The sequence below is a fragment of the Theropithecus gelada genome, chromosome 12, assembly GCF_003255815.1.
Source record: "Theropithecus gelada isolate Dixy chromosome 12, Tgel_1.0, whole genome shotgun sequence".
Classification (NCBI taxonomy): Eukaryota; Metazoa; Chordata; class Mammalia; order Primates; family Cercopithecidae; genus Theropithecus; species Theropithecus gelada.
Genome location: NC_037680.1, coordinates 92,039,326 through 92,065,077, shown reverse-complemented (window position 1 = coordinate 92,065,077; position 25,752 = coordinate 92,039,326). Strand labels below are relative to the sequence as shown.

Genomic DNA, 25,752 nt, shown 5'->3' with positions numbered 1-25,752 from the left:
AAAGTTTATTTATAGAGAACACAGCTATTAGTGATGATGATTCTAGGTTTAGAGGGAACACCTTTTCCCAGTTCCTGGTGATTTTCCATAAGCATAGTCTTGGTGCTTCTCTGGGCCAATTTTCCCAATTTGTTTCTCCTCTGGAGAAGTGAAGTGACTCACTGGCTTTGTAAATTTGGGGAAAATATCCAGACCAGACTGATCGACTCTGCTCTCCTTTTCTCTCCTGGGTAGAGAGGCTGCTCACTGCGATATTTGCTGCTCCTCTGTTTGTCCATGCAGTTGGCTTTACTGGAACAGCAACGTGCCCTGTGTGGGCCACTTCTGGCCAGCAGGGCCTGGAGAGGACGGATGAGACTCCCTAACTCTGGGTACACTACGCAGGCCTCCTTCACTCTCTTCCTGAGCCACTTCCTTCACCTTAGCCCCCATCAGTTCTCTATGTGGAATTCAGGCAGGAAAGAGATGAGCTGTTTAATGAGCGCTCCTCTCACCCCTAGGGACCCTCAAAATGGGAAATCATGAAGTACAGGAACAAAGATCTTTTAATTACTTAAACAGAGGAGAGAAACAAAGCTTTTATTCTTACTAGTGGTCAGGTATGAACTCTTCATTTCTTCTGTTAGAAACAAAAGCAAATTTAGGATATAAATCTATATTCCTTGCTAAGATGTGTGCTCCAATATTCTGAGTATATGCAAAATGTGCACATGAATGTTTAAGAAGTACGCATATATCATTATTTTGCATTTGGGCATTTTTAGGTGAAGTTGAAAAAATATAATGGACAAAAGCTTTTTTACAGTTATGTAATTTTTGAACCCAAGGAATAAGAATTAATCTAATCCAACACATTTGTTTTATAAATAGGGAAACTGAGGAACAAAGATTTCAGTATAATCAAGTTCACATAGATATATACTGACAGAACAGGAACTGGAATGTCAATTATATAAAAATTGTAACTGATAAATATCATACCACCCAAAGCCACCAATGCCACTCTATAGACAACTGTCAAGCATCTTTGCAATATACTAATGATGTGAATAGACCAGATATAATTTTATTTAGCTTTTAAAATGAGAGTAATTAAGTGACTAAATTATACAAATATGTACCTTTTCTATAATCATAAGGCAAATCCATAATAAATTAATAAATAACCTAATTTCTATTAGTGCTTACTATGCCACCAGATTTCACATATTCAACTTTTAACAGAATTTAACTTTTAACAGAATTTTAAAAGAATTTTTCTCCTTGAAATAACAAGGCAACTTAGACTAGGCTGTACTACTACAGATTCCTGATCATACTCCTGGGTAGCTAAAAATCAAAATAGTTAATGCAAGAATTATATATATTATGTGTAACAGTTAACTTTCTAAGACAGTTCCTTTTTGTTGTCAATATTAATGACATCTCAGAATGTCAGTTTTAGGCAGTCTTCAGCCAGCAATTTCATCTTACTAAAAACTGAGCAAGCTTTTCACAACATACTCATTTTTGTCTTGAACAATAAATAGTACTCCCCATATTCACTCACATTGTTTTATGCACTATGAGGTCATTTGAACCTCACGGGCTTCTTTCACATCAGCAATTCCAACAGAAGAGATTTCTTTGAATTTTGCTGCTTAGGCAGAAGTCCAATATTGAGGCAATAGACAAGAAAACATAAAAATGAATCATGAAAGCTGACGTGTCATTTGGGAGAATGGCAAAGAAGAATACAGCATCACAAATCAAAACAGATTGAGAGTCTAAAATCAGTGGTTGAGAAAACCTTTCTAGGTGGCTGAGAGCTGACTTACCCCAAGAATTGTCACCTCTGGCATGTAGAAGTCTCATCATCTAACCTTTCAAGAGGGATTTATTGAACATTTGTCATGTGCCCAACTTGGTGTTCCATGCTCGAAAGAATACAAAAGAAATCAAAATATTATCCTTGCTCTTAGGAGGTTTATTCTTTAATTGGGATGAGAAAATCAGATACCTGAAATAACTAGGCGAATTACAACAAAATCTCTTAAGCAACTTCCATTCAACCCACTTCCCAACTGTGCTCTGCTTTCCCTCTGTAAAATGTACTGATGACGTCCAAGGTATACTCAAACCTCATGATTCCACCCTACCAGGTCACTGCTCTTGTGCTGTTATAATTCGATTTATATGTTTAACAGAAGTCAGTTGTTGGGTACCTAACTGTTTATTGCCATTGTAATGGATTTGATAATTATGTAATTAAGTTAAGCTTTTTTTACCTTTTGTATTTGTCTGTTTTGCATTGCTATAAATAAATACTTGAGGCTGGGCAATTTGTTAAGAAAAGAGGTTTATTTGGCTCACAGGTCTGCAGGCTGTACAAGCATGGCAATATACAGCATTTGCTTGGCTTCTGGAGTGGCCTTAGGAAGCTTTTACTGATAGTAGAAGGTGAAGGGGGAGCAGGTATGTCACAGGGAGAGAGAAAGGGGGAAAGAGAGAGAAGGGAGGAAGTGCCAGACTCCTTTTAACAACCAGCTCTCCCAAGAGCTAATAGAGTGAGAACTCACTCATGACCATGAGGAAAGCACCAGGCTACTGATGAGGGATCTGACCTATTACCCAAACGACTCCACTAGACCACACCTCCAACATTGGTGACATGGTTTGGCTGTGTCCCCACCCAAATCTCATCTTGAATTGTAGGTCCCATTATCCCTACATGTCATGGGAGGGACCAAGTTCGAGGTAATTGAATCATGGAGGTGGGTTTTCCTGTGCTGTTCTTGTGATAGTGAGTCAGTCTCATGAGATCTGGTGGTTTTATAAACAGCAGTTCCCCTGTACATGCTCTCTTGCCTGCTGCCATGTAAAATGTGCCTTTGCTCCTCCTTCCCTTCCTTCATGACTGTGAGGTCTTCCCAGCCATTAAATCTATTTTTCTTTATAAATTTTCCAGTCTCGGATATTTCTTCATAGCAGTATGATAATAGACTAATACAATTGGGGATCACATTTCAACATGAGATTTGGAGGAGGTAAATATCCAAACCATATTATCTTTAAAATCAAAATGTTAAAAGAGAGCAATTCCTAAGAAAACCAATTTGAATTACTTTGGAAAAACTCAATAAAATTGAGATATTTAAAATATTGCTATTAATTAAGTTTGGGCAAGACAACTATAAAAGATTGGAGAAAATAGTATAAGAATCTGGAAGGAAATTCCACTCAGATGGTCTACACCAGCAGTCAGCAAACATTTTCCTAAATGAACACAGTAAATATTTTCAGTTTTGTAGTCAATATGGTCCCTGTCACAACTGCTCAACTGTGCCACTGTAGCACAAAAGTAGCCAGGGACAATACATTTTTAAAAATAGATGTGGTTACATATTTTTTCACTTCATTTATGAACACTGAAGTTTGAATTTCATATAGCATTCTTATGTCATAAAGTATTATTTTTAATTTTTTCAACTGCATAAATTCTAAAAATCATTCTTAGCTTACAGGCTGCACAAAAACAAAGGATAGGCTGGATTTGGCCCCTAGGTTTGCTGACTCCTAGGTTAAGTTACATATCTTAAAGAACAGAGAAATTTGGAATTACTGCCTCAAAAGGCAAATGCATTCTGTTTTTAGTGTTCATTCAATTTTATTAAATGTGAGACATTATGCTAGTCTCCTTGGGCTGCCATAACAAATACCACAAACTAGGGGGCTTAAATAATGGAAATTTATTTTCTCACAGTTCTGGAGGCTGGAAGTCCAAGATCAAGGTCTGGCAGGGTTTGTTTCTGGTGCAGGCTCTTTTCCTGTTATATTCCTTTTCCTCTGTGCTTGCCTGGGGTCAGGAAGGCATACAGGGTTGGGGAGATGTCTCTGGTGCCTCTTCTAATAAGGATGCTAATCTTAAGGATCGGGGTCTTGATCTCTGAATACATGTGTAGATCACTATTCTTGTTTCCTTCTCACAATATCTTCTCTTTCTACAGTCATGATTTTAGATTTTAGTTTGTTTTAATTTTCACTTTCTTCTATTTTTTTTTGCATTGCCTCTTATTCTTTTCTATAGTTTTGTATTCTATAAATTCACTTTAAACTTTTGTGTTGGAGGCTTTTCTCAAAGGTTTGGTGACTGATCCTTTGACATCCATTCATGTTTAGAATCGGGACACTAAAGATCTGATTGGAAACTGCGCAGAGAGGTGGAGCTTAGTGACTGATTGGCAACACCGTAAGTGATGGGGTTGGGATCTGGCTATTTCACTGCAGGAATCCCCAGTGTCAGATCTACAGATTATTGTCTCCAAAGAGACACAGTCCAGAGAGCACATTTTCAATCCGCCACATGGAGAGTAAGCAAGTATACCTCCACTTAACTCTCCTTTTTTTTTAGCCCTGTGCTTCACCACTATCACCCTCCCTGCCACTGAGTTTGGGGTTTTTCTGGTTCAATCTATCCACACAGCAAATTTCCTGAGTCCTACTTGGTTAAGGTGGGGGAGGGGTGGATCAGTCCATGGCTGGGTAGAATAGGGGCAGGAGTAAAGAGGGTGTCCAGTTATTCTTTCTGCAGAGACTTTCAAACACCTCTCAGTTCCACTTTCCTTCCCTCCATTTAGAGGTACCTGATGCCTCCCATGATTGAGGCTTTCTGGGTTTCTTGAATGCCAATCAACTTCCTTTTTTTTGGCTTGCTGGCATTAATTCTGTGACCTTAGTTATTATTTCTCCACCTGTGTTCCTTTTTCCAAAATGTTGTTGTCTCTCATCTACTGTCTCCTTTCTTATTCTCTTTATTCTTGTGTGTTTAAATTGTTTTCATCTCTGAACTATAGGTGTGATTTCAGGAGGGTGTAGAGAAAATGCATGTGTTCAGTCTACCGTGTCTTAGGTTCATGCATTTTAAATATTGCCAAAATGTCCTTTTAAAAGATTATCTCAATTTTCACTCCTAAAATCTGTGCACATGTATACCTTTTTCCAACTGACACACTTACCAATAGTGTACAAAAATCAACCTTTTTATCTCTGTCAATTGGCTAGTACATTTTACATTCCGTAAAAGTAGAGCCTACATCTTATCTATCAACGTCTCCTACACACAATGATTGACACAAAAACATCTGTAAGAAAGAGAAAGCATCAACAAATTCAGCCCTTCAGTTAACCAGGCATTTGCCTTTGGGCATATTATGTCATGCCTCTGGAGTTCTATCTATGAACCTAAATTTATCACTCATTCTCTTGTTATCATTAATATTCCAGGTGCTTGGATTCATTTGCTAAGGTTGTAATACAAAGTACCATAGAATGGAGGCCTTAAACCACAGAAATGTATTGTCTTACAGTTCTCGAAACTAGAAGTCCAAAATCAAGATGTCAGCAGGGTGGGCTCCTTCTGAAGGTTGTAAGAAAGAATCCATTCCATGCCTCTCCTCTAGCTTCTGGTGGTTTGTGGGAAATCTTTGTTTCCCCTTGGCTTGTAGATGCCTCACCCTGATCTTTATCTTCATCTTTCCTGGCTTTCTCCCTGTCTGGATGTCTGTTTCCCCTTGTTATACGACAGCAGTCACATTGGATTGGGATCCACCCTGATGTACGTGTTTTAACTTGATGACCTCTTTAAAGATCCTATTTCCAACTCGGGTTACATTCTGGAAGACTAGGGGTCCAGACTGAATTTGGGAGGGATATCATTCAAACCATAACAGTCCTCTTAGCAGGTGCTTAAGAATATTTAACGGAAGACTTGAATTTATTATTTACAAACAAATGGTAAAATATTATGGGAGTTTAGCTTAGAAGCTAAAATTCTGCGTGGAGTTTATGGAAAGCTACGAAAGAGAGGAAACTTGAAAGTAGAATTGCAAATACCAGGGCAAAGCTAATAAACAAATCACACGCAGTCAGCAGGAACAGGGCAGCTAAACAACTAGGCATGTAAGGAAGGTAGTGCGTCATACTGGTTACTATGAAAGTTGGGCTGCTGTAACAAAGCTGCTTAGTAACACAGGGGTTTCTACAATCAAGGAGGATATCTATTTCTCATGCAACAGTCTCAAAGTGAACGGCTCATGTCAATAGTCAAGGTCTGCTCTTCACAGTAATTCAGGTTCCAAACTTTTCCAAGACATTTTGATCAGCTACATGGTTAGAAGCTGGGTGTCTTCTGTGTTGTGTATTTCAGCTAGTGGGAATGAACAAGGGAATCTGGAGGAGGGATGTTAATAAATTAAGGCCCAGAACCAGAGCTGGGATAGATCACCACTTCTCACATTCCACTGATGAAGAACTATTTCTATTGCCATGTGTAACTACAAGGGAGACTGTGAAATTTAGCCTAATTGTGTACGATGGGACTAACCGTGAAAGAAGAGAATGGATCTGTGTGGACAACTAGCAGTCTCCACCACACAACTTAAAAAACTTCAAATGGTAGAAAGAAAAAAAAAATCTTTCCAGAAGGAATTAATTTAGTGCCTACAATCAAAGACTTTACAGTACTGTTGGGGAAAAAAGAATCAATATAAAATTTTTGAAAGCGCTATAATAACATCCTGGTCTGTGTGGGTAAAAAAAGTATAGGTAAAGTCAAAATGAGGAGAAGAAAAATACCAGATTGGGCCATAATAATTAGAAAAGGCTCATGATCATTAATGTTGCCACTAAACATCATCATCTTTCTGTTGGTTTTCTCACTTTTACACAGAGGTAACAATCATCACAAGTGACAACTTCTCACAGAACATAATTTATATCACCTTATTTACATACTAATTACATCAAATGATAATAGATCTCATAATTATCTACCAATTAAGAACTATTTAATTCAACACGTTAAAAAGCCATGGTTTTAGCATTTATTTCCTGTGATGTCTTTTACCCCATGAGTTTGAGATTAAACTTTCCTTCAATTTTACTCTTTGATATCCTGTTCCAAAAAAATAAAATTTATTTCCAAAGCTCAGACTGATAGAAAAGGATTGAATGCTATATACGCTAAAAGGAAATATTAAAAAAATAGTAAAAAATATATGTAATAAGTGGAGAGAGGTGGTGTAAAAAAAAGAAAAGATAAAGTGATGTAATAGAAAATTGTCAAAATTATGTCAGTACTTATCAAATTGTATACAGGTATGTGGGGCGGATTATATGGCAATTAGATCTCAATAAACCTGTTTTAAAAATCTGAAGGGAACATTTCAGAGAAAATTGTATGGACATGTTATTTAATTTTTTAAATCTTGAGTAATTGCCCTCTTAATTACCTATATAATTACCTCCTATATAGGAGAACAACCAGAACCACAATTTGCTAAGATATTTTAACTGTTTGTCTAAGTTGTAACTTTAAGCAACATTAATTGGTCCGCCATTAAAACTCAAATTTGAAAGAGAACCATAGACAATTAAAAAACAAAAATGTTCGTTAGTGAAGGAAAATACCTTCTAATTTAATACGCTGTGTCCTTAAGTTGAAAAACTCAGTTCCCCAGAGAAGTTTTAAAAATATCAGTGCAAACTTGGTATTCTAATTGTAATTCCATAGTATATTTACTTTATATTGTTCCTCAAAACTGAAATGTGTTTACAATTTGGGTCTATAAATATTTATATTATTTTGCTTTAAAACTTAATTGGACAAAGAAAATGGGAAGATTAACTTAATGTGTAAGTTGGTAAAGTATCAGGAATCTTTCAAGAATTTATTGCCTGCCAGTTGTGGTGGCTCACGTCTGTAATCCCAGCACTTTGAGAGGCTGAGCTGGGTGGGTCACTTGAGGCCAGGAGTTCAACCCCAACTCTACCAAAAAAAAAAAAAAAAGGATTTATTGTCAACTGACAAAAATGTGACCATTTTGCTGTAAAAACAGAGGATAAATTATCAAATATCTTTAAGATGAGCTGTAGTGAAATACTGCTCATATATAAGTAACAAAAACATTATAATCACTTTTAAATTCAAACAAGCCAAAATTAATGGATTCTCTAGGTTTTGAAAAATAAGTAATGTAAGTTGAGGCCAGGCACAGTGGCTCACGCCTGTAATCCCGGCACTTTTGGAGACCAAGGTGGGCAGATCACTTAGGTCAAGAGTTCGAGACCAGCCTGGCCAACATGGTGAAACCCATCTCTACTAAAAATACAAAAATTATCTGGGCATGGGGAGTGGGCACCTGTAATCCCAGCTACTGGGGAGGCTGAGACAGGAGAATTGCTTGAGCCTGGGAGGCGGAGGCTGCAGTGAGCTGAGATCATGCCACTGCACTCCAGCCTGGGTGATAGAGCAAGACTCAGTCTCAACAACAACAATAATAAGAATAAGAAGAAATGTAAGTAGAAAAACCTATAGAATACTATCAGTTTCAATGCATTTCAGAAACAGTTGTGTTCCCTAGTATCACACGGTATTCTATGAATAAAGATATGACAGATTTTTGTTTGGTTTTGATGGAAAGTCTCTATGAGGCATAAGTGATACTAGTCTACCAGGTCTGTCCAAGGTTTTGTTTCTAGAGAAGGAATTTGTCTACACTAATATTGTGAACACCTAGGAATTTACCACATGCTGAAGTAGAGCAGATCTGAATAAACTTTCCTTGACTTTGCATGCTCTCAGCTAGATTATTTCAGTACCTAAAATGAATTTAAAGGCAAAACTTGCATTTTTACATGTGTGAAAAATATATAAAAACCTTTAGCTTTTACATTTATTGCATTTGTAGATTGAAGGAGCACTTTAAAAGATGAATCTCTTTCTGATGTGCCCCTGATCTCAACTTCTTTGCGTGAACAAAATTACTTGGACAAAATCAAATTATTTCCAAGACAGTTAAGAAGTCAAGACATGACCATGTGTGGTGGCTCACACATGTAATCCCAACACTTTGGGAGGCCAAGGCGGGAGGATCACTCAAGCCCAGGAGTTTGAGACCAGCCTGTGCAACATGGCGAAACCCCATCTCTACAAAAAATACCAAAATTTTGCCGGGCATGGTGGTGTACATGTCCCGCCTACTCAGGAGCCTGAGGTAGGAGGATTATAGTCCCACCTACTCAAGAGCCTGAGATAGGAGGATTGCCTGAGCCTGAGAGGTGGACTTTGCAGTGAGCCAAGATCTTGCCACTGTACTACAATCTGGGCAACAAAGTGAGACCCTGTCTAAAATACCATAAATTTAAATATAAAATTCTGGTTTCTTTTCTCCATCATTGTATGATCACTATGTCATTTGCTCCTATCATCTGAGCATTTTACTTTGGGAAAGATACAGTGTTAAAAGGGCAGGCATTCAGTAGAGAGAGAAAAAAATAAGACCATGCAAGTCATGGGAAATACAAAGAAATCACAGCATGATTAATACTAGTTGCTAAGGTTGTAAAAGAATTCATGTGTCCTAAGTCTATTCTGCTATAATTTAAGGCTTAAAACTATGGGGTAGGCTGCTCATGTCATCATTGGATGGTTAGAATCTGGATCGTCGCTGGGCACGGTGGCTCATGCTTGTAATCTCAGCACCTTGGGAGGCCGAGGCGGGTGGATCACCTGAGGTCAGGTGTTCAAGACCAGCCTGATCAATATGGTGAAACCTTGTCTCTATTAAAAATACAAAAATTAGCTGGGCTTGGTGGTGCATACCTGTAAGGCTGAGGCAGGAGAATTGCTTGAACCCAGGAGGTGGAAATTGCAGTGAGCCGAGATTGCACCATTGCACTCCAGCCTGGGCAACAAGAGTGAAACTTCATCTAAAAAAAAAAAAAAGAAAGAGTCTGGATCACCAGGGTTTTAGCAGAAAATGGAATTAAAGTGATTTCCACTGGGAGAGTTTGGTGAAAGCACTGTTAGTTACCCCAGTGTGGGCATGACCAAGGGATAAAGAAGGGATGCTGAGGTTCCCAGGGACTAGCAATGTAGGCAGTTTGTCACTCCTAGGGCTGCCATCATAGGGAAGGAGCTGGCGACAGCTGGAGCCTCGGGGGACCACAGCCTGGGGGGGACTGCTGTTCTAGAGCAATATTTCTCCCTTTTTCTTTTTATGTGTTAATACCCTACCCTACACAACCCTCCAGGAAAGAAATGAAATTTAAAGTCTAACTAGTATGATAAATTCATGACCTGGCGTGGTGGCTCATGCCTGTAATCCCAGTTCTTTGGGAGGCTGAGGTGGGCGGATCACCTGAGGTCAGGAGTTCGAGACCAGCCTGGCCAACATGGTTAAACCCTGTCTCTACTAAAAATACAAAAATTAGCCCAATGTGGTAGCTCATGTCTGTAGTCCCAGCAATTTGGGAGGCTGAGGCAGGTGAATCGCTTGAACCCGGGAGGCAGAGGTTGCAGTGAGCCAAAACCATGCCCCTGCACTCCAGCCTGGGTGACAGAGCAAGACTCTATCAAAAAAATAAATAAATAAAAATAAAAAATAAATTCACAACTAAGAAATAACATTTTTATTAGGTAGGATTGAAGTTTTTTTAACCATTCCCCTTCTACCCCAAGAACCCACTTTCACCCTCTTGGGGCAATGTTGCCCCATTGAGAATGCCGGTCCTGGGGAAAGGGAGCTGCCACCAGGACCCTGGCACTGAAGCTAGAAGCAAGGAGGAAGTGGGGAGGAACAACTCTCACCTTTCATCCTCTGTCCTCCAGCAAACAGAGGAACCAGCCCTGCAGTTCACAGGGTCAGGCCCAGGGCCCAGAAGCAAGGCAGAACAATCTAGAGGAAGATAAGAAGTAACCACCAGAGAATGTTTCCAACTTTCTTTTAACATATAGGGCAAAGTCTCTTTGGGGAAAGCCATGTATGTCTTGGGTAAGAGCAAGAATTTTGTGTCAGGAGGACCTTGGTTTCAATTTCAGCTCTGTCCCTGTCTTACAGCATAAGATCTAGGACCATCTTTCAGCTCTGAACTTCAGAGAGTAAAATGGCATTATTAATATCTACTTCTGGCAGTTGCTTTGAAGATAAAATAAAATAGCATATGAAGAGCACTTAGCACTGTGCCTGGCTGGACAGCCACTGAATGTGAATCTCAGAGTGTTTGTCATCTGCCCTTCTTTCCTTCCATTCATTCATTTGACATTTGCCAAGCACTTATCCAAGGGTGCCTGGTACCTAGTGCTGGGCATAGAGAGGAAACAAGACAGAGCCTCTGTCCCCAGCAAACTTCCAGCCCAGTGGAGAGTCAATGGTAACAATCTTCCACACTTGATTTAAAATGCTAAAACACAGCCAGGCTGTTGGAAGGAAACTGGTTCCCAGAAGAATGGCCTTGGCTACAACAGAAGAAAATTGGTAGCATGTCAGTTAGCAGAGTCCTGGGTGACATCTTTTGATAAATCAATCTCATGTGAAAGAAGTCACCCACAAAATTGTTTAGCCAATTGTCTTGTCCATACATTTGTTTCTGAAGGAGACCATTATGTAATCACTTGACTAATTACCTGATATTGACAGTGACACAACCTGATGCCACAATTTCTACAAGGCTGGTGAGTCAGAAAACTTCATTCTTTGTCAATTATCAACAAACTTCTCAGACATTATACTCATAAGAGCTGCCTGCAGGGCACTTTATTTTTCCTTTTCACATCTGTACTTAACAAGTAACATTTTTGCACATTGCTTTTCTAAGCTTTATGTCCTCATCGGTAAGAATGAGAAGATGATAGTGCTTACCTTAAAAGTTTGTTGATGGTTAGATGAAAAAATGCATATGAAACACTTAGTACTGGATCTGGTTTAGAGTGTTTAATAAAATCCAGCTATTTAATTATTTCTATTTAGGTGCTGAAATCTTTGTGATTTCGTGACTACTTAAATGTGCATGCATGTAAGCAGTGCCTTAGTTTTTAATGTTTAAAATAGTAATGATTTTAAATGTCCATTTTATCTCAGTAAAATGGTCATACTTAATGAAAGAATATATCAAATTTATCTAGAAAATGGTTTAATATAAATTTACAATTACAAGTATATTGGCATTTTTACAATTCGGTTCAATATATTCTTAATTTATTTTAACTAATTAATTCACTAATTAGACAGGTAGGCATAAATACTGACTGCTTATGTCACAATAGTCTATTGTTGGCATAAATTGTTATTTATTAGATAATGTTTGTGGTTATTTTTAAGCATTTGACTCAACTAACTTTTGTGATTAGTTGCATATGAGATGTTTAAAATATGCTAATGTAAAAAGAATAGAAAATAATTTAAATATGGCAAACCTTCTAATTTTTTTTTAATTCAGCCTTTCAACAACAACAACAAAAACTCTTTAATGCCAGCAACATGAAATAACACACAAAATTAAAATTTTTCCAAGAAGCTGCTGCCTTGCTTGGAAAGATGAAATGTTCTCCAAGACAGTTTTGGTTCCATGTTCCAGCTACATAGTAGTCAGTTCCCATTTTACTGGATAAGTTAAACGCCTTTGCCATGCCCGTTGGGAGTTACATCACTCTAATGAGAAAAGAATATTCCTGTTAAGAAGAAAAAGCATAGATTAAAGCTTTTAAAAAGTGCTGATTAAAAAACAAAGTCACTTAAACTATAAACAAAATGCCTATTAAGCAAAAACTGGTTAGTTTTCATGGCATCATTTAAAGCCCTTATCCACTATTTTCTCCCTGGTTGCAGGCACCCTGTCAATTCTTGACAAACTTTTCAGACATTCTACTCATGAGGGCTGCCCGCAGGGAAGTTTATTTTTAACTTCTCACACCTGTGGTTAATGAGTAACATTTTTGTAAACTTGGCCATTTTCAAGGAAGAAGGGAAGCATTTTATGCCAAAAAAAAAAAAAAATTCAAAATAAGAAAAAAAACTACTCTAATCTCCCTCTTTCTCTAATTTTTATCTACCTCTAATCTACTTATAGAAGAAGATGAAATGAAAGTTCGAACTCTCCATAGTCAGTGGTCTCCTCTCGAGCAGAACTGAAAGAGATTAATAACAGGAGAAAAGTGAAAGGGTTTCAGGAAAAACAGCCCATCAATTAAATGTTACATCTAAATGTAACATTTTTAAATGTAACATATAAATGTGACATATTCAAATGTAACCTTTAACATTTAACATTTCAATGTTAAATGTTAAATTTTTGAGACAGGATCTTGCTCTGTCACCTAGGCTGGGTCTGGAGTGCAGTGGTGTGATCATGGCTCACTGCAGCTTTGACCATTCGATCTTCTGGGCTCAAGTCATCCCCCAAGACTCAAGTCAGACTCCTGAGTAGCTGGGACAAGAGGCGCCTGTCACCAAATCTGGTTATTATTATTATTATTGAGACTGTCTCACTATATTGGCAAGGCTGGACTTGAACTCCTGGGCTTAAGTGACCCTCCCACACTGGCCTCCCAAAGTGCTGGGATTACAGACATGAATCACCACACCTGGCCTGTTTTTAGTTCAGTCCTTCTAAATGACTGGATGTGATCAATTCTTTTGTGTGCTTAATCAAATGTTTCCATCGCTAATCTTCAAAACAAATGAAATCAATTTAATTCAGATTTCCATAATTGCTCATGCTTCTCCTTAACTTTCTCCTTAACTTTCTGGAATAATAAAATTTCCCAATACCATGGCCCCCCGCCACCCGCACCCTCCCCTTCCTGAAAATATATGTGCTTCTTTTTGTTACAAAAAGTTTAAGTTGTCTGAGGCTCTGGGAAAATTCTATCACTATGGCAAGTCCAAGAAGAAACAAGGCACAGTCCTAAATGAAGATCTGTTTTGTCTCTACCACATATATGCCCTCACACAAATAGCAGGTTTCAGAAGGAGTTACTGGTGTAGAAGAAATCCACTACTATATTCACGGCAAACTTCCTCTTAGAAAAATGAAGAAATGAGGACGCCTTGTGTATGTTGCTGCTACTTAAGAGCAAATCCTTGAAACCAAAATCAGGAGATGGTTAGGAGTAAAAAAGAGCAAATACTAACTTTTAAAATCAACTTTTGAAAAAAAAAACTTTATTGAAGCATAATTTACATACCGTAAAATTCACTCATTTTAAGTGTATAATCCCTAGAATTCTGAAACTTTTACTAAACTGTACAGTCATCACTGCAATGTAGTTTTAGAACACAGATTTCCATCACCTCAATTAGATTCCCTGTGCCCTTTTACAGTTCATTCCTGTTCCCAGCCCATGAACTTGGGTACCCGTGAATCTACTTTGTCTCTATTGATTTCCCTTTTGTCACATTTCCCTCTCTGAGTACAGTTTTAAAAAAGAAAGAAAGAGAGAGAGAGAGAGAGAAAGAAAGAAAGAAAGAGAAAGAAAGAAAGAGAAAGAAAGAAAGAAAGAAAGAAAGAAAGAAAGAAAGAAAGAAAGAAAGAAAAAGAAATCCAAGAGCATTTCCTACCAATAGAAGAATACAACTTACTGAGGAAGAACCACCTTGATAAAATAGAATTCTTAAGGAAGTCCAAAGATCCTGGACACCACACACATTGGTTGAATTAGAGTCAGAATAGTCTTTAAGATTTAATTATCTCTCCAGTTAGAGATAACAGACTTAGAGTTGCAAGGGATCTTGATAATTAAAGAATACTGTAGTAAGCCCTGTTATCGTAACTAAGAAAAGCCTCTGTCTCTAAAGTTTAAAAAAAAAAAGGCAAAAAAAAAAAAAAAACCTTTCAAGTAAAAGAGTAAACTCCGAGGCATTTCTATAAAAATCAGTCAGATGTTATTGTTTTTTTCTTATGAGACAGATATATCCTGTTTCCTTAAATAAATTAGGTATCTATGGGATTGAAATACAAAAGTTTCTTCCAAAATGTAAGGTGAGCTTTCCACTTCAAGCTCCACTATGCATATTATTCTAGTGTATTTTCAGTACAGTAAATATATCAAACTATCATGGTTTTGGTTGAGAAAACACTTTTCTAATCACTTATTTCCTTTCCCCAGAATCAATGGATTTTAAGAAAGCTTTAGCTACAGGTTTATCTTGCTTACATCCGGATTTCCAGGTATCCCTCTGGAAGAAACACTCAGCTTCCCAGAATTTTACCAAGCATTTTACAAGGAGCTCTTTTATATTTGAAAGAGAAAACTGTTTTGTCAAGCGATGAGAAATTAAAAAAAAAAAAAAAATACTTTAACCCAGACAGAATTCTAAATTTGGGGAAATCCATGGCACTCTTTCAACTTGGAGTGTGGGTCACCAAGATTCCTCAAGAGGTTTTTTTACACTATTTGTAGGAACCTGATATTTGCTGGGTGTTTTGCTTTGTTTTGGTTTGGTTTTAAATCCTTGCATGAATAAAAACAAATGCTAATTTTGTGTCTTTAATGTGTCCGGCATTTTATAGAACACAGAGTTCTAATTACTCCTGTGGCAATTACTGAAGGTGAAACTTTTGGAGAAAACAGGTACCTAGCCGAAATAAATATATTTTATTAGTAGCTTCATGTCCTCTCAAAGTAAATGGAACCTCTGAAATCCTAAGGCAAGGAGAAGGTAAAGCATTCAGTTTGGGTCTCTCTGGATCTACTGTGGAAGCGGTGGACTCCTCCTTCTGAAGATCTTTAAAAGCAATTGTGCTTGCGTTTGTCTGAAAAAAAGGACTGATGTGATGAGTTGCTAAATGAGAGACTTTTTAGACTCCCTTTCCACTCTGGGTTTAGAGTTCGAGACGGGGGAATCTTAAAGCACTTTCCACACTCTTGGAGTAAATAACAATTGAAATGGAAAAAATCTGGCGGCGGGGGATGGAGGGGGCATTCTGTAATGGAACGTGTCAGCAAAAAGAAAATGGCAAATAAATGCGAGAAAGGGACCGAAGGAGGGCAAGACAGTACACAGGGTGCCCCCCACCCACCCGGCTTTTAATGATTCGAGCAAAAAAATCTCTGCTTTGTGTGTCACTGGCGCGGTGAACGTGGGAAAGGACACGAAGACCTTTCGCTCCCCACAGCTGGTCCAACTTTCCAATTTTCAGGTTGTTCACAGTGATTTCACTTTCAGTGGAAACGGGCGTCCCATCCCCAGGAAAGAAAGGCTTTCCTGCGTTTGTGAAAAAGCAGACTGTTACTTTGTCCTTGCAAAGGAAAACTTCATTCTCTGAACTTCTCCGGGATCTGCAAAGCGCCCCGCGGAACTCCCGGTACTTAGTAGAAGCTCATTCAAGGTCTCTGTTCCCCTTCGCTCCCCGTTCGTCCCCTGGCCCTTTCTCAGAGCCAGACAGGCGCAGAGCTGAGAAGGGAAGTCCGAACAGGGAGCTGTGAAGACAAAATAAGGGAGTCCCGAGTCAGTGCCCTCTAGTCCAAAGAAAGCGAGCAGGGTGGGGGGAAAGGCAGCCCCGCCCTGGGACTGAAAAGTCTGGATTCTTACAGCTGCAAGGTGGTGGATATTTTATGGGGTTTCTTCCCCACAAAATACACTCCTATAAGCAGAGATTTCCACCCCCCACCCCGACCAGAGGTGACGCAATGTCCTCAAACACCACCACCACCCCCAATAAAAAAGAAAAGGGAAGGGGCAGCGTCTTGCAACCCCTTCGCTTCACACAAGTCCAGCCACTCCCTTTCCTCCCAGCCGCTTCCCATCCCTGCCCCCATCCCCTAAAAAGTTTGATGACCGCAAAGGAAACCGAAAAAAAAGTTGTCTTGCCCCAGTCCTGGCGGGCCATCAGCATCTCTTTTGTTCGCTGCGAACCCACAGTCCCCCGTGACGTCACCCGGAGCCCGGGCCAATCGGCGCGCGGTCGGCGGCCGCGGGCGGGGCGGGGACAGCCCAGCGGGTCTCTCCTCCCCCGCGCCCCAGGCCTCCAGCGGGGCGGGAGGGGACCGTCCCATATAAGCCCCGGCTCCCGGGGCTCGGACGCCCGCGCCGGCTGTGCTGCACAGGGGGAGGAGAGGGAACCCCAGGCGCGAGCGGGGAGAGGGGACCTGCAGCCACAACTTCTCTGGTCCTCTGCATCCCCTCTGTTCCTCCACCCGTCCCCTTCCCACCCTCTGGCCCCCACCTTATTGGAGGCGTCAACCCCCGGGAGGCATTGGAAGGGATTTTTCCCGCAGGTTGCGAAGGGAAGCAAACTTGGTGGCAACTTGCCTCCCGGTGAGGGCGTCTCTTCCCCACCGTCTCAACATGCTCAGGGGGCCGGGGCCCGGGCTGCTGCTGCTGGCCGTCCTGTGTCTGGGGACAGCGGTGCCCTCCACGGGAGCCTCGAAGAGCAAGAGGCAGGCTCAGCAAATGATTCAGCCCCAGTCTCCGGTGGCTGTCAGTCAAAGCAAGCGTGAGTACTGACCGCGGGCTGAAACAGGCTGCCTCAGGGATGGGACCCTAAAGCCGACCAAAGTTGGGGCTGAAGTTTTGTGCGCGCGCGTGTGTGCGAGTGTGTGCGCGCTTTACTGAGAGAAACCAGCTGTGCACACAAAAGGATCCGAGTTTTGAGCAGGCTGCTTCTGAGGGCCTGAGATGATAAGATCATGCATTGGAGGACGGGGACTCTGCGACCTACCCGTGTTCTAATAAATTCTGCACGTTCAGATAGATTGTCCTTCTAGGAATTAACCAAAACTTGCTTTTAAAGAGAAAAATGATGCATGTCTATAAATTTTCCGTCCAGGGTTAGTGTGGTCCTTACTGCTACTTATTTCCTTCTGTTAAATAATTGGTCAAATATTTTCAACATGGGGGTGGAAAGGGGGTATTGAAATAGCTGTCTTGTTTGTAACTGACTTGGAAGAGATGTTGGAATTGGTTCCAACCTCTTTAGGGCCGCTCAGGATACTTCACCAAGAACAGAGGTTGGAATTCTTTCCATTTTTCAAAGACACACCCTCCTTTTGCTTCGAGAAACCTGCTTAAAGTTGTCCTTTTTTACTATTACTCCAAAAGAATAGTTAAGTTCCTTGCAAGTTTTAAAAATGTGATTTCAATTGTCTGCCTTCCAAAATGTTTCCAACTTTTTTATGTAGACCCCTGGCCAGATGCAAATGACATCATTGTATATAACTTTTAGCAAAGTTGAAAGGAAAAAAAAATACCTAAATATTCACATGAAGAAAATTCCATAATTTTGGGAAAAGGAGGAATGGAAATGTAGTAACGTTTTCCTTCAATTATTTGCAGCCGGTTGTTATGACAATGGAAAACACTATCAGATAAATCAACAGTGGGAGCGGACCTACCTGGGCAATGCCTTGATTTGTACTTGTTATGGAGGAAGCCGAGGTTTTAACTGTGAGAGTAAACCTGAAGGTAAGTGACCACAAGCCCCATAGTTAGTATCTTTTAATACATGAAGTGGTAATTGTTAAACTTTGCATTCGTAAGTAAAAATACATACACCATTTTTCTAATAGAATTACCTGTCATTTCCTCTGAATAAACGTTTAAAAACTGCTTGTGTTTGCTCTTCACATGCTTTTACCTTTAAAACAAAGAAACGAATCTTTCCCAAATTAGTTCCTAGAGTCTTGTTTTTGCTTTACTCTCCCAGTTTTTGATGAGAAAATCAAAGATTTTGTGTGTCCTCTGACCAAAAAAAAAATTGCTTATAAAATTTTAATTTATTAGAAAGCAGTCTCAAATCTTAAACTGTTAGTTTATGAGCCAGAAAACACTTTGGGGACCTATATTATAAAATAATTTGTCAGCGGCAGTTAACACAAAACCACTAGCCACTTCAAAGTTCTCATTCCTTTGGGACCATTGACATTTTTCTTATAAATTATAGCAACTCTGTCAGAGAAGCACTCATGAGGGGAAAATGGAAATCATAGGATTAATAAATGTTAAGGCCTGGTGGGAGGTGGGGATCTTCGAATTGTTTCTTTGTTTTTGTTTTTTGTTTTGTTTTGTTTTTGAGACAGAGTCTTGCTCTGTCACCAGGCTGGAGTGCAGTAGCATGATCTCAGCTCACTGCAACCTCTGCCTCCTGGGTTCAAGCAATTCTCCTGCCTCAGCCTCCTGAGTAGCTGGGATTACAGGCGCACACCACCACATCCAGCTAATTTTCGTATTTTTAGTAGGGACAGGGTTTCCCCATGTTGGTCAGGGTGGTCTCGAATTCCCGACCTCAGGTGATCTACCCGCCTTGGCCTCCCAAAGTACTGGGATAACAGGCTTGAGCCACTGTGCCCAGCCAGTTGTTTGCTTTTTATGTGAACCTTGGTTTGACTTCCTGAGTCAGAGATTGGGATCTGAAACCCTTCACAAATCTAGCTCTGTCATAAGTTAGTACTTCATATGGCCTTTTTCTAAGAGCCTGAGATTTCTTTACAATATGAATAATTTACAGAAAATTTGAGAATTTGTCAAGGTCAGAAACCATGGCCTTATTAGAGCCTAGAATAAAAATCTGTATCTCTCACTTCATTTTATTCTTTGAGTTGTACCATGTTACTTGTGGAACAGAAAAGTGGGTTTTCCTTTAGAGGGGATTAGTGAACTAGAAAAACTTGTACCTAAGTGAGGCTCACGTGGACTTTCCTTTTCCCCTCAGCTGAAGAGACTTGCTTTGACAAGTACACTGGGAACACTTACCGAGTGGGTGACACTTATGAGCGTCCTAAAGACTCCATGATCTGGGACTGTACCTGCATCGGGGCTGGGCGAGGGAGAATAAGCTGCACCATAGCAAGTAAGGAAGACATTGTGTAAAATGACGCCAAAATACCAAATATGAATGTCTCTGTTACCATCACTGTCATTTTCTGTTATCCATGACTGGATATTCCTAACTTTGGGATTTGGCCCTGGTGACCAGGTACTCTTAAGTGGTCACCCAACTGGTTCCCGTGTTTCTTAAAGACGGGTATGAGCACAGATGGAGTCAGTGTTTGATGTGTGTGCATTTATGAGTGTGTGTGCATTTATGAGTGTATGTGCATTTATGAGTGTGTGTGTTTGTGTACATAGTAGAACCAAGAGACCTCTTGGGTTCCATTTCAATAAGACATGCTTAGGGGAGTTGCCCATTTTAAATCACCTGGACATCTTCAAGCTAGACAAATCATGAGACTTTTCTGCCGTGACTAGGAAGGTGTTCATGAAGAGTGAACAAGCCATGTGTTGTGTGATCTTCTTGTTTGCAATGCAGAGACCTCTTACACCTCACAGAAACAGTCTGGTTTCTTGGTGACCAGTAGGTTGTACCCAGGAAGCAGATGTCCCTATTCCAAGGGATAATACTAAATTATTAACCCAATCGTGTTTGCTAAGGAACTTTGGGAACCGGGTTGATTCTCATCAACTCCAGTTTAGCTAAGGCACTCTTTCCAGTATGATTCACTGAGTTACCAATAGATTCTATTAACATAGTATTTAAGTTTTTAGATCCATTCTTTAAATATAAGTCATCTTAAAGGCTTCTATTCAAAAGTGTTCCGTGTGAATAGGCCCAGTCAAGTTACCCCATACTTCATGTTAGGCTTTATCCAACTTTATAGGCAAATCGCAAGAGGCAAGGGTCCATAGTGTTTAGTCTAGTTCAGCATTTGAATGTGCCATTGGACTTAACACCTTAGAAAACTACCAGGATTTCCACACTTTATATGTATGTGTCTGTTTGCTTTCCCCCAAAATGACATTTCTATCCTAGGGTAAAATACAGGCTCTCCATGCTCCTAAAACCTGGAGTGCTATGCCTGCTGTGGCCTTTTCACTGAATTAGTCTCAGTCTTAGCCTGCTGTATGTGAGTGAAGACCAAGCCTCCCAGCCTTTCTTTTCTGCTTAGGACCCAATTTCCTGTGATCTCTCTGGGAAAGCAGGATTTTTGACCTCTTCCTTGCCATCCAGATTTCTCTGTAGTTTTCCATTGTGTTCTAAACAAGACACTTAATTGAATTGACTCCAAGTGACCAGACCTGTTAATGTTTCCCCTGTCTCTGTTGGGAAAGCTGTTGTCTGTGTCTCTACTTTAGCCAACCTAAGTACCTACCATGGGTGGAACATGAGACCAAAAAAAAGAGAAAAATTGGTTCTGCCTTCTCCTAACATTTGTGTTGTATCTTCAACAGACCGCTGCCATGAAGGGGGTCAGTCCTACAAGATTGGTGACACCTGGAGGAGACCACATGAGACTGGTGGTTACATGTTAGAGTGTGTGTGTCTTGGTAATGGAAAAGGAGAATGGACCTGCAAGCCCATAGGTGTGTGAGTCTCAGGGCTGAGCCAGAGCTGGGATGCTTAGTTGTAATGTGGGGTTAGACCAGAATCACATCTACATAGGTCATAGACCTGAATTCCAATGAAAACCAATAAAGAAATGGGAATTTTATTTGAAATAATGAATTATTATATAATCCACAGTCTTCTTACAGGAATCAGATCAAAAAGTACTGACTGCACATAGAAGTCTTAACTTTGCTTCAAAAGCATAGAGATTTAGAATGAAGTCATTTCTTTTACCTAATAGCTGATCTCAGATTCCTCTTTGGTCAAGATATAATTTATTTAAAAGAAAAAAATGACACTTTGGACACATTTCTGTATGGAATGTCCTGAACTGAAACATGAAATAGTGTGTGCTTGTCACACTCTGGTCATTTCTTTTCAAATTAAAACTTGTTGAGTTTCTTTGGGTCTCAGTCCTCAGTTGAATTCTGTAAGTATAAGCCTGAAAGTTTCTGGCTATAAATTTTACTCTGTTTATTTATCTTGTAATTTAGAGATTCTTGTCTTGTTTTGTATTGTTGTGCTTTCCAACATTTTAAAATAGCTTTTTTTTTTTGTCATTGTATTTAGGCCACTCAAAATTCATAATTGGTCATTTATCATTGGAATTTTGCATATGTAGTCTCCCACAGACTAGTTATACACATAGATCCTTGCTACTGGAAATGCTGGTGGGAAGTTTGGGGCTCTCTGAAAATATGTAGTCCATGTACTTATTAGGAGAATGGAATTTCTGCCTGCCAACTCAGCTGGAGCTTTCTTTTGCCTTGGCTACTTACTGTGTGCTTAGATGCTGGGTGTGTCATTCTTTCTGAACAGAGTGCCACTTAAAAAAAATGTGGCTGAATTTTTGCTTACACACTACACTTTAAATTACAGGGAGCTTGCACAATTCAAAATAACCATTTTTTTTTTCCTGTTTTTCTTCCAAATTTCCCTACAGCTGAGAAATGTTTTGATCATGCTGCTGGGACTTCCTATGTGGTTGGAGAAACCTGGGAGAAGCCCTACCAAGGCTGGATGATGGTAGATTGTACTTGCCTGGGAGAAGGCAGCGGACGCATCACTTGCACCTCTAGAAGTATGTTTTACATCCTTATGTTAAAGTCCAGGTATTGTTTTCTGGACTCCTAGAGAGACGGGTAATACTATGTCACTTAGAACCTATCCAGTATACCAGCATGCTTTGGTAACTTCTGGATGTCAAGAAAACTTTCATAACCAACTTACTCTGCATCTTCAGAGAAGACTACATAAATAGAAAAACATACCACTTCAATAAGGTTCAATCTCAGCTCACTGCCACTGACAAAGAGTTGAACAAAAGGTTTAGGTTTCCTTCTATGTTTGAAATTTAAATAAGGCACATTCATAGGCTAAATTGATAAAATTAAAAAGAATTTATCCCCATACATTAAATGATCTACTCTGGAGTTAAGGATAGTATCTCTGACCCAACGCATTTTATTAGTGCTATAAAGAAACTGGGCCCTGGCATCTTTACTGCTCCTTCTAAGATTGTCTTGGGGTCTTAATTGTTGCCTTTCGGTTTCAAGGCTCCTTTTTTGATATTTTACACTAATAACAACTAGAGAGTTTGTTGAAGTAAAACAGCCATTAACTGCTGGTGGTGTAAATAAGTTTAAAATCAAATCCAAATAATTTGAACCTATTTTATTTATCTGGCTGAAAACATTTAACTATCTTAACATAGCCATCATCCAAATTCAAATTCTTTGCTAACAAAAAATAGGTCTCTCATGAAAAATGGTAACAATTTTGACCAAAACTTTCCCAGAAACTTGCTGGTTTATTAGCTATTTTGCATTTAAAATGTTACTGTGATCATCAGACTTCCGGGATCTTTGTGGCAATATTTTAGCTTAAGACAAATTAGATGTCTGACTCAAACCTTATCTATTATTTAGAACTCTTTAAATAGCAAGTTGGGAAAAGTTTCGGAAAGAGAAGTCATTTATTCCAGAAAATTTTATAAGCACTTCCTTTGTTCAAGGTGTTATAGGGGTGTAGATATGAACTGAACATTAGCTCAGCCTTCGAAGAGCACTTAGGGGGTCAGGGAGATGAGAAAGTCTTACACATATTTATCATCTGCAAAACACAATATTAAAAGTTTCAACAGAACTACTGAAAGTAGCACTATGGAGGTTCAGGGGATGATAATACTTTCAGCGGGGGAGTTGGGAAAAAGCTCTAATCAGTAATTATACCTTCACGCAAACTTCTGTTCTTGTGGGAGATGAATGTGAGTGTGTATTTGTTTGAACCTACATCCACTGTTAATTTTTTGTGTCTAACCCAGTAGTTGCAACAATATCTGATTCACAAAGAAATCAGATCCTCTATACTCACATCATGGTACAGAGCAAATCTGGATTATAATTTAAATAATCTATTTACCAGATAAATGAACACATAGACTAATGGTCATTTAGTTACAAATTATCATTTTATGTTGATCCCACTCTTCCATTGGAGGGCTAACACTGAATAATTTGGGGCTATTTTGCTAGTGATTTTTAAATACTGTAGGTGTTGGAGTATAGGGGAGGGGAAAATAACATTTTAGTAAAAGAAATTGTGCATCCTCTAAATTTTTTACATAACAAATGAAGAAAGAGATACTACCATCTTTTTATAGCTTCTTTGTAGCCATTGGTGAAGACCCTTTAAGACCTGCTTGCCTCCCCATTGTTTTAAGTTTTTTTTGTTTGCTTATTTGTTTGTTTGTTTGTTTGTTTTGAGACAGAGTCTCGCCCTGTTGCCCAGGCTGGAGGGCAGTGGCGTGATCTCGGCTCATTGCAACCTCCACCTCCTGGGTTCAAGCGATTCTCCTGCCTCAGCTTCCCGCATAGTTGGGATTACAGGGGCCCGCCACTATACCCGGCTAATTTTTTTTGTATTTTTAGTAGAGACGGGGGTTTCACCATGTTGCCCAGGCTGGTCTCGAACTCCTGACTGCAAATGATCCACCCTCCTAAAGTACTAGGATTGCAGGCATGAGCCACGGCACTCAGCCTGTTTATAGTTTTCTAAAGCAAGTTCCCTATTGAAAGGCAGGCCATCCCAGCACTTTGGGAGGCCGAGACAGGCGGATCACGAGGTCAGGAGATCGAGACCATCCTGGCTAACACGGTGAAACGCCGTCTCTTTTAAAAAACACAAAAAACTAGCCGGGCGAGGTGGTGGGCGCCTGTAGTCCCAGCTACTCAGGAGGCTGAAGCAGGAGAATGGCCTAAACCCAGGAGGCGAAGCTTGCAGTGAGCTGAGATCCGGCCACTGCAACCCAGCCTGGGTGACAGAGCAAGACTCCATCTCAAAAAAAAAAAAAAAAAAAGAAAGGCCATAGACAGTGATGACTAGGAAAAGTCCTGGAAAAGCCTGAGAAGGAAAAAGATGAAATATAATGCCAGAGAATGAAGTTAGCCAAAGGAACGGTGTGAAAACAATGAATGAATGAATGAATGAATGAATGAACGAATGAATGAATGAATATGTTATTTGACAGAGAGATGAAACTAGACTAAACCATTCAGCTCCCTTTCCATTGTAACAAATATAATTTCATCTTTCAGAAGTGTAATACCTTGCAGCACTAGAGCTGAATATGAACCTATTAGCAAAAATAGATTACCAGGCATAGATAGCATTCCTTTTTTAAGTTTGAACTGACCACTTGCCACTCTTGACCTGATATATGTATTTATGTGCTTCCTTTGTGACACAGATAGATGCAACGATCAGGACACAAGGACGTCCTATAGAATTGGAGACACCTGGAGCAAGAAGGATAATCGAGGAAACCTGCTCCAGTGCATCTGCACAGGCAACGGCCGAGGAGAGTGGAAGTGTGAGAGGCACACCACTGTGCAGACCACATCGAGCGGTGAGGCACAGGACGAGCAGGGGCGGGAAATGGGGAAGCAGGTCAAGAAATATTTCCACAAATCCGTCTTTCCTTTGACATGCCATTTGAGGATAATTTGCAGGGTTTCCGTGAATAACCTAAGATCATTTAACACATTATGGGTTGTTAAAACTTTTTTTAATGTCAGGTTTTAACTTTTTGAGAAATAAATGAAAATGATGCAAATAAATCTTAGGGGGAAAAAAGCCAGATTTATCTCCAAAAGATAAAACTGAGTTTTAAAGAATCCTATCATCATAAAATCTACCATGGATAGATCACACACACACACACACACACACACACACACACGCACGCACACATATTTTGAATATCCAAAGTTCATTTGAAAGGAAATGAGAGTTATAATTAATTATATGACTACTTGGTTCTTCCCTAGGAAAGAACAAAAAAAGTACATTTGGGTTTTCTGTTGTTTTTTGTTTGTTTGTTTGTTTGTTTTTGAATGAAATATACTTCCCTGTTCCGACATTGAGCTCTTTTTGTAGTGGAAACCATCCTTCATATGTGGTTTCTATGCTCTGGCAAACTTTGTTACATTTTATAAAGTAATGCACAATCATTTTCTTCATGTATTGGCATTTGAAATTTTAGAAATTCAGAGAGGACCTGGAGATGGCCATGAAAGACATGATATCCAAGCACTCTTTTTAAAAAAACAA

The 25,752-nt window shown here is 39.6% G+C and overlaps 1 protein-coding gene across 11 annotated transcripts in view; it reads left to right on the top strand.

Moving 5' to 3' along the window:
• Positions 1–16,735: 16,735 nt before the first annotated feature.
• The window catches only part of FN1 (fibronectin 1), a 75,713-nt gene continuing 66,696 nt past the window's right edge, over positions 16,736–25,752 (top strand). For 3 of the 11 annotated variants that reach the window (XM_025404484.1, XM_025404483.1, XM_025404481.1), the window contains exons 1-6: positions 16,816–17,253; positions 18,093–18,221; positions 19,468–19,605; positions 20,985–21,116; positions 22,085–22,222; positions 24,890–25,048. In XM_025404484.1, coding sequence (XP_025260269.1) covers positions 17,106–17,253; positions 18,093–18,221; positions 19,468–19,605; positions 20,985–21,116; positions 22,085–22,222; positions 24,890–25,048 — 844 coding nt within the window. In that variant the 5' untranslated portion in view covers positions 16,816–17,105. Of the gene's footprint in view, positions 17,254–18,092; positions 18,222–19,467; positions 19,606–20,984; positions 21,117–22,084; positions 22,223–24,889; positions 25,049–25,752 lie in introns of all 11 variants that reach the window. The other 8 variants (XM_025404482.1, XM_025404480.1, XM_025404475.1 and 5 more) reach the window with 3 other exon arrangements.